General features: G+C 37.8%; 1 protein-coding gene across 2 annotated transcripts in view; it reads right to left on the reverse strand.

Annotated features, from left to right (window-relative positions):
• Positions 1 to 14826, reverse strand: part of LOC137143902 (zinc finger MYM-type protein 4) — a 49839-nt gene that overhangs the window by 31400 nt on the left and 3613 nt on the right. Inside the window, exons 1-3 of one of the 2 annotated variants that reach the window (XM_067533950.1) lie at positions 13284 to 13308; positions 1854 to 1896; positions 1206 to 1730 (exon numbers count right to left, since the gene is read on the reverse strand). In XM_067533950.1, the coding sequence (XP_067390051.1) occupies positions 1206 to 1707 (502 nt within the window). In that variant the 5' untranslated portion in view covers positions 1708 to 1730; positions 1854 to 1896; positions 13284 to 13308. Of the gene's footprint in view, positions 1 to 1205; positions 1731 to 1853; positions 1897 to 13283; positions 13309 to 14826 lie in introns of those variants that run through there. The other variant, XM_067533949.1, reaches the window with a different exon arrangement.

Below are 14826 nucleotides of genomic sequence, written 5' to 3' on the forward strand. Positions count from 1 at the left end.
AGCAAATTTGTGAACATTTATTATAGTTGTCACGGTTAGTGGCCACTGTATTCAAGGTCGCAAAAACAGTTTCTGACAGTTTCAGCTTTAAGTTCATCATAATTTTCTAAAATATTGGGGCAGAAATATTTTGTGCTTAGTCTCTACCTAACGGTGAGGTGGTTTGGGAAAAAAAATCCCATCCACTTTAAAAAATTGCCCTTTTACTGTTCCCTTTATCCTCAAACATATGCTGAGATTGTAAGACATTGATTTTAAAATACTAGTAGAGTTACAAACATTTGAAAATGCAGGACTGGGTATGCACAGCAGTAAATACCTATGTTGTAAGTTGTACAGAATGCTAAAAGGCAGCAATCAGAAACCTCTTGTTCCAGGGCCAGTCTCACAATCTCCTCTCTCCCCATCCTCCGAGATTACTGAACATGACTAGATCATGTATCAATTCAGTTTGCCTTGTTACTCTCAAGCTTTGCATCCCACATTATACTGAGGCTTCCAGAGCCTGGGAAGTCTGAAATATGTGCATGAGTAGCAGGACCATCAGGCCACTTTCAGGTTCCCCCGACTGAGAAGAGGCTCCCCAGGCATCCCTTTGGCCCTCTCCATACTGGCTGAAGAGAGGGTCCAAGCAGCAAATTCCTTGTCCCAGTAGAGAGTGGGTCTCAAAGCTGCTCTCTAGCTGACTTCTTGGAAGCACAAGAGTAGCTCTAGTAAACCTTCCCCCAACGCCACTATGAAAGGCACATTCCTTGAAAGGCACACACATTAACAACATGCACTTCACAGAGGCATCAGTACACTACTGATAAACCTTTAAAGACAAAAATCATGGAAGAGAAGAATGGAAGCATAAAGAGCTACTGAACAAGAGACCGCGAAGAACATGATCAAAACCACAGTAAGAAAGCTTACAGGGACACTGAGCTCACTTAATAAAGCTATGATAACAAGGTTTAGGTTGAGATATTCAAAGAAGCCTATGTGAGTCAATCACTCAATGCTGAAAAGCTAGAATTTTCAGAAGAGCCTAAATATGCATTTGTCATATTATAGGGCTCAATGTAAAATGCTTTCCCTGCATTCAGGTGGACACATTATCTTCTCCCAGATAATGGGTAACATAACTAACTCTACAACTGGTCTAGATCTAGTTCTCTTTTTCCCCTCGCCTGAGCGGTTATTTCTATGGCTTAAACTGTTACCTGCTTTATCAAGGAAACTGCTTTTCAATCTGGAATCCAACTCTTTAGGAATTTTTTCCAAACGTTTTTCACGTTCTTGGAAAGGTCCTTCTCTGTTTTTCTCTTTTGTAGAAAAAGTCTCTTTGCCATTATCTCTTGCTATGCTAAAATCCTTCCGAATGGGTTTAAATATAGGGCCCTGATCACATGATGAAGTGATGTCCTTTTGGATTGCATTTTGTATTTGTAATTCTTTTTCACTGTCCAACTCGTGTTCTGTAACTCTCTTTCCATCCTCCAGGCTATCTCCAGTGTGAATCGTAGAAGGGAGACTGTCTTTTGGAGTAAAATTTTGATCATCCTCATTGTCACTCCCAACAACTGGAATCCCTGCAAGATCCCCAGAGTTCAGAAAATAATCATCTTCATCCAGAAGTGAATTTTCAGATCCTGTTCGATTCTGCATTTCATAGGAAATGCTTTCAAGGGCAGGTATTAAATTGTGATCCGTGTCTTCAGACATCTCTGCATCCAGAATATCACCACCTATGAAAAAGGAAAAAGAGTCCAGGTCTTCAAAAACCACCATGTTTGGGTTTAACAAAGAATATGCACACATTAAACTTTAGCTTACTCAGAAATACATACATAAATTAAAGAAGCACTTACATTTCTCTGTAATGTCAAAAACTGCATTAGATTTGTCTTCAAACTGTAAGAAGGAAAGCATTACATCATTATCCATGGCAACTGTTAGTTACTGTGGTGTAACTTACCCTACAACAAAAATCACAACCCACCACCATCAAAATTGTCAATACAAGATGTTGTTAATTAGGATTACTTTATACTGCAACATAACTACACTAGAACTTGCAAAGTGACATTTATTGTAGCTGATTTAGTAGTGTACAGAAAAGCAAGGCATCAAGGTTTAGAATTAATATTGCCTCACTTAAGAAAACTTAGTTTCCAACCTCAAACAAAAAACAACAAAAAACAAGTAAAGATCAGGGATTCCACCCCAGGGAAACTAAGGCCTAATGTTGTCCAAATTAGCCTTTGTCATACCAAAATACCATGGTGACCGGCGCACTATGAATATAGAGACATCAACATATCAAAACTCCATTGATCTTATGGACTGCATAACCAAAAAGGCTACTCTAGCCATTTGGCCAGGGATTCTTCCCGTTTCTATAACACACACTTAAAGTAACACCTTATTTAATAAGAGTTTTGACGTTGCATGTTGTAAGGCACAGAACGGGAAACTGCTTTTTTTTTTAATATACTGCGCTGAACATATGTTTTCATTACACATTCCCTGATACATGTTAACATGGATAGCATCCTTTGATACTTTTCAAAGCAAGAATTTGTGCCAAGGAGAACCAGAATGTCCAACAGAATTATTATTATTTCTTCTGCTGACATATCTTTCCTTTCAGTGGAAATGGTAACGCTTCCTTTTTAAGTCATATCTGCTTTTTTAAGTTCTGAAACTTTTGTTCTTTGCCATGTCTCCAATTTTATGTGATCTTTCCATAAGGTCCCATCCATACTTCAGTGTTTAATACCTGTTAAGGAAATAACAGGGTTTGATAGCAAAGGGATAATCTCAAATTCCATGGAACATTCAAACTAGTTTATTTACAACATGGATAGGGCTTCTACAAGATTACTGCAGAACTGTTAATCTTCGCAGGCAATCCATAGAACAGAATGACACAGTATCTTTTGATGACTCATGTCGCCATCAGATTTATTTTTTTTTTAACTACAACAAGCCATAACAAGACAGAATGAAGGCAGACTGAGCTCCTTCAACTTCATTTGGCATCTATGGAGATTAATTCTGGTGAGGTCCTGAGCACCACTGTGCCTTTGTGGAGTATTCAGTATTGCTCTTCCAATGAAAAAGCCAAGTTTCTGTGAGTGCCAAGAAAATTCCAAGTTTTTGTGAATGGAGGAGATTGAGGTTAGCAAAGCAACTTTAAGAATAGAAAAAAATTAAACTTCTCATCGAAGCTAGAGTAATCTATGCATTCCTCATATGGAGCACAAGGTAAGATTAGACAGATGACATCCCTTGTATGTAATGTGTAGCTCCTAGAAGGCTTGAGCTTTCTTACTGCCGCAATGAATTTGGCAGTGTCTGGTGAGATGCAAATCTCATGCTGGTCTATGGGTGTAATTCTCTTCTCAATTACACTAATGTAAATCAGGAGTAATTCCACTGAAGTCAATTGAATTACATTAGTGTAAAATCAGTGTGAAAATAAAATCAGGCTACATAAATCCGGTACTCTTCCTGGTGCTGGTGCCTAGATGTTGAGAACTCAAGAGAGAAGGATGCAGTACTGGAAGTATCCCTGGTAGCAGAATCTCAGCAGGCACCTGCTGCCATTTCTCCAGGGTGTTCAGGTATGTATCCATATTTGAAGTCTCCTGGAGTTACAAGAGGACCAAGGTTCAGTTCTCGATTCAGGTCCAGTAGCACTATCTTCACTTTTCTTCATGAGGACAAAGAACATACCAGAGAGAACTTGCTGGTGGTACATTTTAAGTTTCCAGTGGAGGTGAGGAGTTAGATCAAACTTGTTCTGCTTCTTAGGTTGCATCAAGATCTTAAGTGATTCTTGGGCTCATTTGAGAGCTCTTGAGTATCTCTCGGAACCAATTTTTAGGATCCACCACAACCTTTGGTAGCCAATTTACACGTGTTCAGAATCTAGCTATTCTTCCTCCTCTTCAGGACCCACATCTGCTGGCAGTATGCTGAAATCCTGTAGTTACTAGAGGCTGGAGTGTTAGAATCCTAATACCTTCTGCTCCATGGTGGATGGAGATTCAGAACAATAAAGTGTTAGAGATGAAGAAGAGGCCAGAGAGATATTTGCTTTATGGCAGATTTGCAGGATGTGTCCTTTATGGAATTCAAAACCTTGCCATGACCAATCTGACAAGGAACACAGATAATGGAGTCTACCTGGAGGATGTTGAAGCTGGAAAGTTGCATGTCAAGAACACATCAGTTTTTCCATCACTGACATCTTTTGAAAAGAAATCCCTGTTAAAGAGACATTTATCCTACAGAGGACCTCTCAAACTTGGGCACCTCGACATAGTACTTACCGTACAATCTTCGGCATTTTGTAGAAGCTGGGAGACCCTGTGAATTGCCACCTGTAGGTTTTGCCCCCTCAATAAACTAACTGTTTCATTCAACTTAGATTGTAAACAATAAGTGTTTGTACAGCACCTAGCACAATAGGATCTTAGGTGCCAACATACAACAACAAGTTCTTTTTCTGAACAGATTGAAAAATATTTGCAAGTCACACAGTTTAGAATGGCTCTTTAAAGTGTTTACCACATTTTCAACCATCATATTGTACTGCAAGGAAAAACCTGTTTTGGATTTTTTGTCTCTTTCTTCTATGAAACAGTCAGAATGAGAGTTGATATGTATGTTTGCCTTGGGTGTTTTTAGATCCTTTTGGATTTATTCTTTTTACAAGGTTCAAGGCATACATGAAAACATGAATGTTTTATTTCTACTGGCAATCACTGAAGGCCCTAGTTTTTTTTTAATATATCACAGTCCACCTTAGAATTAAATAATCTTCTTGATAGGTTCCTTTCTTGGGACCCTTAGCAGACTTGAGGAGCCTTCAACCATGGCAGGAACAAGGAGTAATTGCCCTGGGAAAGACATACTGGAGTATAACTGGTCAATGCAGAAGCAAGAACTGGGAACAGAGGTACCAATTTTAGATGTGACGAAGAGCTTCTCTGCCCTTTACTAACCAGGCCCACTACAGAGCTTCAAACATAGGAACTAGAATACCGGATCACTCCATCTAGTCCCCTGTCCAGTTTCAGATGGTGGCCAGCATCAAAACCTGCAGAGGAAGGTGCAAGGATCCTCAAAATGGCCAACTGAATGACCAGCCTATTGGGGCTGGGGAAAACTTCCCCTATCAATCAGTGGTTCAATTATGCACTAAAGCACAAGGGTTTATATCCGTTCCCCCCTCCCCGCCAACTAATGTAACTGTGGATGTTTCTCACTACTCACATACATTTCTAATCCATTTCTGAATCCTATTAAGCTCTATGTCTCCATGTTATCTCATGGAAGTAAGTTCCACATGTTTATACATTCTGTTACCAGTTTTAAATGTGTTGCTTTCAATTTCTTTGGGTGCCCCCCCCCACCATTCTTGTATTATGAGAAAGGGTCAATAAGAATGCCCAACTGACCTTCTCTATACTTTCGTTAGCTGGTGTACTTTATCATGCTCTCTCTCGAACAAGTCCCAATATTTCTTCACATGGAAGTCTTTCCATGCCTCAAGCAAACGCCACCTATCTCTAAATGCCATCTATTTATTCTGCTCTATCTATCCTTCACCAAGGTGCCCAGAAATGAACCAAGTATTCCAAGTGTGGATATATATCTGACTTATACAATGATACTACACATTTTTTCCATCCCTTTCCTTATGCATCCCAGTATTGTTTACTTTAAAAAATAAAAATCACTGCTGCATACTGAACAGAATTTTTCACTAAACTCCCAAGGAAACCCTAGTAATGGCTTAGCCCCTGCATGTTGGAGGATAGCCCTGGTTCTTGACCTATCCAACCTCCCTTAGTCTATATATAGTCTACTGCTCCTGCTCTTCTCTACCATCACACTGTTACACTGAAGGAACAGTTTCCAGGACCTTTTGGGGTAGGGACTGAGCTGTGCTCAGCTTATCTCCCAAAGAGGTACCTGACTCATCCTATGTGTATACAAAGACAACTTCCTCCATTTTTGCTGCACTGAATAACTACCTAGCAAGTAGCACAGCACCTGCATTCTCCTTTTTCCCTTTTCAGCCATTCTGAGCACTAGATTGCTTTATCTGCGGGAGAGTAGGGGGCCAAAACAAACCATCCCCCCAAACTCCTCTGATCTTCCAAAGTTAAGGCTAGACTGCCTAATTCTCACTAAGCGCAAAATCCTGTGACATGATGAGAACCCTCAATTCCCACAGCAGTCCTTGCAGATTGAAGGTACTGAGCACCAGACATGATCAAATCCTAAAAACATAAGTCAGCAGATTGGCAGATGTTTTGGTTGTTACAGTGCAATCTTAAAAAGCTCATCCTTCAAATGTCTGCTCTACCACTGCCATAGCTCTGATGAGTGATGCACAAGCCTTTAGAAAAAGATTTCTAGAAAATTTTAGGAGAAGAATAATATATTCCTATAGGTGAATAACTGGGACAAAGAGCTGGCTTCAGAGTTTGAGATTATTTGCATAAACAAAATAGTACATAACTGTATAGAGCAATTTGCTCACAGCACTGTAGCCTACTGATTACAAGAAGTCATCCACAACTACTACAACGTGGGATAATGAGAACATAACCATCTCACAGGAAACAGAAAAGTCAATATCCAAAAACAAAGTGTTATTGCGCTGAGTAATATAGTGAATTAAAATAGCAAGGTTTTATAAATTACCATATTACACTAATACAGATGTTCTGGTGCGATACTGTAAGTAGACTCACAACTACTGCAATTAACAAGCAGCAGGAGAAGGCAGGAGGCAAGTTTTTCCCCATAAAAAGCTGCCTGACCTGCACTGCCCCAAAGCAGAGTTTTAAGGAAGCTGGCTGCAAAACTTAGTAAAATAAGATAAATGAGTGTTCTTGCTAGTCACATTATGCATCACTTTGTAGTCCTGACTTGACTGCAGATAGGTTTTTACAGACTACACAACTGACACACTACTTACCAGTGGATTACAATATTCTCACACTAGTTACCACAGGCCTTATTGGATGCTTCTGCATGTAGTCTTTTTCCTTTACATGATGTACATACTGGGAGGAATGCTGTGATATTTAAGGCAATGTTCTGATCTCTCTCCTGTTACAATACTTCATGGTAGCTCTACTGTAAGAGCTACAGTTCCAGCCAACATGAGAAAATTGCATTAGTCCATACCACTTTAATTTCTTCTTACAACTGCTTTCACTTTGCCCTAAGTTTGCCAGCAATGTCAGGAGAACAATGTGTTTCAGTGATCCAAGTATGGGACTGGAGTCCGAGAACTCTAATCGTGGCTCAGCTGCTGACCCACTGCATTGCCTTCAGAAAGTTACTTTGAACACGGCACCTCAGTTTCCCAAGCTACCATGAGGATACCAATACATTGCATAGATGTTACGAGGATCACTTAGTATATGTAAAGCTATTTAAAACATTCAAGTTGCTATATAAGTAGCAACTATTATTTTGGAAACCAGATCTTATTGCTTATAAGCCTGATCTTGCTCAACATCTTGAACCCTTATTCAAGTCGGTGGGAATTGTGAGCACTCTGCATATCACATGAAGTATCCCACACATTGCAGGACAGAGCGCCATGCCATGTACTGTATTGATCACCTACACTTCTTTATGATGCACATTCATTATAGCCAGAAGGACCTAAGAGAAGCTGCCACCAGATTACAGACCATGTTCTGGGCCAATGATGAGGAACTGTAAGCGGATGGAATACACCATGCTCCAATATTCTGTGCCTGAAATCTCAAGTGTATTCCCAAAAGTGATCTTAATAAATTAAGGCAAAATGTAGAAGTACTCCATCACTTTGTTAGCCAAAGAGCTTTTTTTCTAAGTGAGGATGTTTTATTTTCTATGTATTCATTTCACATCAATTTTATAAAGTGCACTTAGTGTGAAAGGTATTACTTAAGGGATGCCTATTAAAATTCAGAAACTCGCAAAAGTTACGTGCTGCTATTTTTCATAATGGAGACGTTTTAGAAGAATATGGGTTTTATGTATTTTCTCTAGTTTGAAGATTACATAAATTTGTATTCTGCATACCCAAGGTGCAGAGAGAAAAACTCTTCAGATGTGCACTCAACAATCTAGGTTAGATGTTAGCTTGTCTAAAGAAAATAAGGCTTTTGATAGACTGGGCACCAAAATATTTAGCAGAACTGTCAAATTCATTTAAGGAAATCCGATACGTTGTGCTTTTGTTTAATTCTTCCCTTTAAGTCTAAGAATCTAAACAACCACACTGCTGTGTAAAATGTATTTTACTCAAGTTAGAAGGCACAGCAGACTTATTAGACATTAGAATGCTCTCCACTAGCCCCTTTTTTGCCTGGCCTGGGTGACAGAAGGGCATTAACTGTAGTTTAGTACTACATACTTTAAACTGTAATAATTAAAGACTTGCTCATCACTACAATGGCGTTCAAAACCGCAACAGTGTTACAACTTCCATAAACCAAACATTTAATTAATAGATTATTTTTGTGTAAAACAACGCATGAGGCTGCTTTGGGACTGGCAATTTCATTTTTTATGCAAAACAGGTCAGTATAACTTTTTTTTAAAAGAAACCATCAAATTCCCTTCCATTGTAACAGCCCCTTGGAAGCTTGAAACATTTTTTCCCTTCACAATTTTTCACCACATAGGTTTTAGGGCTGATTATGAACAGGGATGCTAGGTCAATATTTTTTAAAATCAGATTCCACAGTTTCCTACCTCCTATGCAGTGTCCCTTGTGCACACACATCACAGCCTATACCATTGCTTTGGAAATAGAAAACTTTTACAGAAGGCAGAATTAAAACAACAACAAAAAAGTCATTCAGAATTTAACTTATATTCCTGAACCCAGGTGTAATGAGGTCAGGAAGTGCTCCTTGACCCTTGGCGCATGACATCATTGCAGGGTTGTTAGGCACGCAGCCAATCACATTACCCCTCCTAGATTTGAAACCTGCACAACACAAATAGTTAAAATTGAGCAGTGGGCTCTTTCTAGGGCTCCTTTTGCAGAATAATAGAGAGACCAATTGATTCATACCTTCAAAGCACCTAGAGAGTGAAGAGAGCAGAGGGTAACAAAGAGCCAGCCTGCTGCAAATACCTGCTACAGGAAAAGAAGCACTTCAACAGGAAGAGAACCCCTAGAGGTCAGAACAGCCATAGAGATCTGTGAATAAGAGAGCCACAGAGTTGTGCATTAAAGACTGCTATTTAATTCTACAGAGCCCCCTAGCAGCTTCAGCAGTTTCAGCTGCCTGGAGCGAGTGTCTGATTTCTGCCTTTCAGTAGCAGTGGGTGTGTAATGTATTTTCTGTGTTGTTTCTGGAGATAGTTGAAATAAAGTTTTGCTATGACATGTCCCTGGGATTTTAATTTGTACTACATTGCAAGCATTTTTAGATACAAATCTATTTTGAAACAGAAAAAACACTACTAAATCTAAATTTAACAATGGAGAAGTATCAACAAGTTGCTACATCAAGACCCTATCATTTTTCCATATGTGTTGGGAGGGAATATATATGGTTTGTCGGTGAACTGGCAGATTTTCTTTTTAAGTCAAAGAAACTATATTACAACATGCATTTTAGAGAATAATTCAAAAGTACATGAGCTTTACAGACACAAAGATCCTGATATTCTGAGGTGTATCCTTTAAAATCAATGTGAACTGTATGTACTCAGCAATTCCTAGGATTGGCCTCTGATTTTTTTTTTTAAATCAAATTTTAGCCTAACCTTGATAATGTCCCTTCAATTACCGTTGTTTAAAAAAAAAAAAGGCAAAGGCAATTCCTAACAGCTCTACATACATGTTAAAAATACCCAGGAAGACAATTTTCTGTTTCATATTGCTTCTGACCTTCTTGTTCAAGAAATAAAATGTAAAGTTATACTTTATCCAAGGATATTAGACAATCGAAGCACCAAAATAAGAATTCTCAAAACATCCTTAATAGTTTAACAGTGAGTTGCTAGCATTGTTACCCACACATCTAGGCTCCTACAATATATAAAGCCTATACCTACATTTTGCTGGGTGGCATCACACTCACTCACTCACAAATCTCAGCTGCAGACAGGAACAAAGCTATAGGAGATTAGGCAAATGGCTTCCCTACATGCATACACACAATTCACTGCGTGTTTTTGCAAATGATTTGGTACTCTTAGTTTGTACCCAATACAAGCAGAGGGGGATTCCAACACACAAAATAAAAATGCAACAGTGGTGGGAAACCTTCCTATCTGGCCCAGTGGCTCCCTATAGGAAGGCTGTGGTTTGCAGCAGTTTTGTGCTAGTTGCAAAATCACCAGCCTAGTGCACATGGAGTGGAAGCTGCAAGTCTAGATACAAGGAATCCACAAACACTTAATTAAAGAAAAAGGAAGGGGAGTAAGCTGGGGAGGTTACATCAGTTACATGCTGAACATCCTTCCTCCTCCTGGATTTGTGGCGAAACTCTCTTTGAATTTTAGGACTCTCACTTACACCAGTGTAAATCAGGAGGAACTCCACTGAAGTCAGAGTTACAATGGTGTAAAACCAGGATGAAATCAAAATCAGGCCCTGTACATTTTAAAAACAAATATTTCTGATGGGATATTCATTAGCTGAACTATTCCAAATTAAGTATTTCAATTTAATTACATATTTTATTAACCCATTAGAACGCTTGTATTTTCCAGATTGAAAATGTATGCTTTGAAGAGTTTGCCTGCAACTTCCAAAAGATTAACATTTCCTCAGTTAGGGGATCCTATCCTAGGTGCTGAGAGTCCTCTACTCCCATTCAACTCAATGTGAGTTGAGGAGGTCACTCACTATCTCAGATGATTGAGGTTTCGATCACATTAATTAAAAAACCCATGCATTTAAAAACAGACTATTTGGGTCCAAATAATACAGCCAACTGACAATGATGACTACAAATATACTGTTTGGAGCCAGAGAACCAGCATACCAGAATCTAAGAGTCACACTTTCCTTTGCTCAGTATATGTCCCAAGAGGTTAACGAGTTAACCACACTAACAATTACTTTGTCAGCAATTATATTACTAACAGAGCATAGGTTGTTTTATTAGACTTACGAACATATTCTCAAACTTTTTCACCATTTGGTCGACATTATATTAATAGATTGGTTGGTGGATCAGATAACAGTCCTGTAGTATTTACATATAGTTGCCTCCCTTCTCATAACTGTCCTATGACAATTACAACAGTTGCTTACATAGAAGGTAGTAGGAAAGCCTTTATTTATTTTTAGATATCTCTACTATAGTATGTTTAGCCGTTACTGAAAAAACGTAATCATGACATCAACTTTAGCTCTTTAATTCATCTTCCATGCTGATGCTTTCTTTTGCTTGTTCCTCCTCTCCCCTTTATATGCTGTCCTGTCACCTGGTCCTCTCCTTCTCCATCTCTCATAATCATGGACATTCTTCTCCTGCTGGTGGCTAAACTTCCAGTCTAGCTTGTGGTTCTAGTTCCCAAGTTTAGCTCCTATTTTCCTCTTCTCCTCCTACAAAATGATGGCTCTTAGTAGAGGCAACTAGACTGGGTACTCCTCTTTGTTTCCAATGTCTGTTACATGTAATCTGGATACCCCCAAAAATGGTGGAAACCAGTAATAGCAGCACTATGTGACCTGAAAATTCTCAGCAGCCCACCAGCAAGTGCTCCATAGGACAATTTTGAATTGTTTCATCACAAAAAATAAATGGGAGCACAAAACCAAGACAGTTTGTACAAGATGCACCAGTAAAAATAGCCAACATAACTGAAACATGCCAGAAACAACTATCCAAGATGAGGATCCTAGTGGTAAAGATTAGAATGTTTCTCTGTAGCATCTGGCTCCAATGGGCCAGTGCATACTGGATGAAGAATAAGTTCACATAAAAACTTAATATAAACATTGTTGATGAATTTTAATAAATAGCCTTAGTATTTGTATATATGATTTCAGATATTTTTAATTCAACAGAACTTTATACAGTAGAACCTCAGAGTTACAAACACTTCAGAATGGAGGCTGTTTGTAACTCTGAAATGTTCGTAACTCTGAACAAAATGTTATGGTGGTTCTTTCAAAAGTTTACAACTAAACATTGACTTAATACAGCTTTGAAACTTTACTATGCAGATGAAAAATGCTCCTTTTAACCATCTTAATTTAAATGAAACAAGCACAGAAACAGTTTCCTTACCTTTTCAAATCTCTTTTTTTAAACTTTCTCTATTTTAGTAGTTTATGTTTAACACAGTATTATACTGTATTTGCTTTAATTTTTTTGTCTCTGCTGCTGCCTGATTATGAACTTCTAGTTCCAAATGAGGTGTGTGGTTGACCAGTCAGTTCGTAACTTTGAGATACTACTGTGCTTTCTAGTTACATAATTTAATTTATATGTAGAGCTCTCTTTTAACTTTTCCATCTAAACTGAAAAAGTATAGGTTTGCTGTTTTATAGTTATAGTATCGTTTGAATGGAACTTTTTTCTGAATGATGCTCTAAGAAGTATTGTTTGATTCTGAACTTAGAGAGACTGGGCTTTAATTTTTCTATTATTACTCTGTGTTTAGTACAGAGGCGCTGTACTTTGGCCTGAGGGATAATGAGGCTGTTAGTGGTTCAGATCCCAGACTTCATTGTGCAATACTGTCAGTATTCAATTGGACCATTCTCCACTGTCTCTGCAGCATGACTGGAGATTCCACTCTTGGTGGTTTATGAATAATTATGAATACAGCTCTAAGGGGGGAATTTTATGAACGCTGTATATGTTTCATCTATCTCAAATGCTAATTTCAGGAATTATTTTTTGTTACCATTTAAGTCCCAAACATTTCTTGGTTTATTTTTACTTACACAGTGAATATGTCTACATTATTTCTCCCACCTATATTTCACTGCATGCTTAATATTAATAGTTTTAGATGGGAGTCTTTTGAACATTAATATATTAAAAACAGAAGTAAACGCTGATTATATAATCTTCCCAAAGACAGAGATTTTTTGTTTTTTTTTTTGGTAAAACACTACTGATTTCCCTAAATAATTTTCTAGCTAATACTATATTTTGTCATGGAAAAAGTGTCACTTTTCATAAAGCACAATGGCAACGTTTACAGGGCAATATCAAATTTCACAAACATACATGTTAACAACCAGTATCAATTAAACAATACTTCATCATGAGCTGAAATATTTCAGTACATACCAGAATGAAGCAGCAAAGAATTTCCACTTCCTTTTTAGCTTGTTGGAATTTTGCAAATATTCAAGAAAAAAAGAGCGAACTGATATAAATTATTGAAAAAAACAACAACAAATTACAATAAAAAATTTAAACAAAGACACTGACACATCTGCTGTAGGAAAATATTTGTTTGGCTGAGCTCATCCTGTCACAATATTCTGCATACCACATGCAGTATGAGACTTAAAGTGGGTATAGATATTATTTACTCTTATTTTAAATCCCTTTGCCAGAATGGTGTAAAGTGGCTCTATTATAAATGAGAATCCAGCCCAAAGTCTCTGGTTTTATGCTCCTGTGTTTAAAATCCTGCAGTATAATATAGTATGAAAAGGTTATTTCAGCACTTGCACTGTGGACTTGCAGTTGTCTTTGTGCCACATTAGTCAAATCAGAAAAATTATCTAAATGATTATACCTTGCCAATCTCAGCCTGGTGAATCATGTCCTAAATAAGAGATTTACAATGGATAGCTCAAATTTTATGTTTTTGAAGTACGTGGTCAATTCTATGATTTCCATAAAATTGAAACCACAGGTAAGAAAGTTTTAATTACAATGATATTTGATCATCATATATATTTTTCAACGAAAATTAAGAGTTACGCACACATACTTTGACACTTAAAAATGTGTTCCAATTTGCATATGCTTTTGAAAGGCCACTTATAGTTTCTAAATATTCTATTTCATTGCAGCATTACTGAGTTAGTGACAATATTATTGACAAAGCTCAAAGAGTTGCTAGAATCTGAGTGCTAGTTCTCTCTGGAAGAATTCAAAGAAAAACCAAAAACATTTTTGATATCTGACCAACTGTGATTTTACTTTTCTAATTTATTTTTTTCCAAAAGCCAAAGAAAAGCAATGTTTTTAACTGATAAATCAAATATTACATTGGAGATTGCATTCTAATATGTAGCAAAAATGTATGGAAAATACAAAGCAGCCATGCTTTTCACAACATTACCAGTTCTCAACTGGTCTTAAAAAAAAAAAGCCAATAAGTAGCATGCATTTGTTGAATAAATACTTTTTGTAACCTAAAGCTACAGATAAAAATAACTAGTTTTTAAAGATTTCTTATTTTTGTTTCTCTTGCAGTTTCTGGAAAGTAGCATTTGCAGAAACACAGCACTAAGGGAAAGGAAAGGGTAAATAAATGTCATCTCTTTATCTAAGTCATGAGGTCAGCACCAATCCATAACCTTTCTCATGGCTTACATGGGTGTTCCTTTCCCCAGAAGGCTAAACACCAAATCAGAGTAGCAGACCTCCAATCTTTCTCACACTCACCTGTCACGTGGTCTTTGCTACGCTGCTAGCAGTGCAGACACTACTTGCTGGTGGAACCAGTTCCACACAAAGGGCCAACTTGCCAGACTTCCTACTGCATTCCTGATACAATCCATTTCATCTTCCCTGTGGCACAGCTCAATTTCTTCTCCAAGTAATTCACCACATGGACCCTTGCACATCCTCTTTTTCTGTTCCCTTTAGACAT

This window comes from Emydura macquarii, unplaced genomic scaffold (genome assembly GCF_026122565.2).
Source record: "Emydura macquarii macquarii isolate MOO-44397 ecotype Brisbane River unplaced genomic scaffold, CSIRO-AGI_Emac_v2 contig_3348, whole genome shotgun sequence".
Taxonomy (NCBI): domain Eukaryota; kingdom Metazoa; phylum Chordata; order Testudines; family Chelidae; genus Emydura; species Emydura macquarii.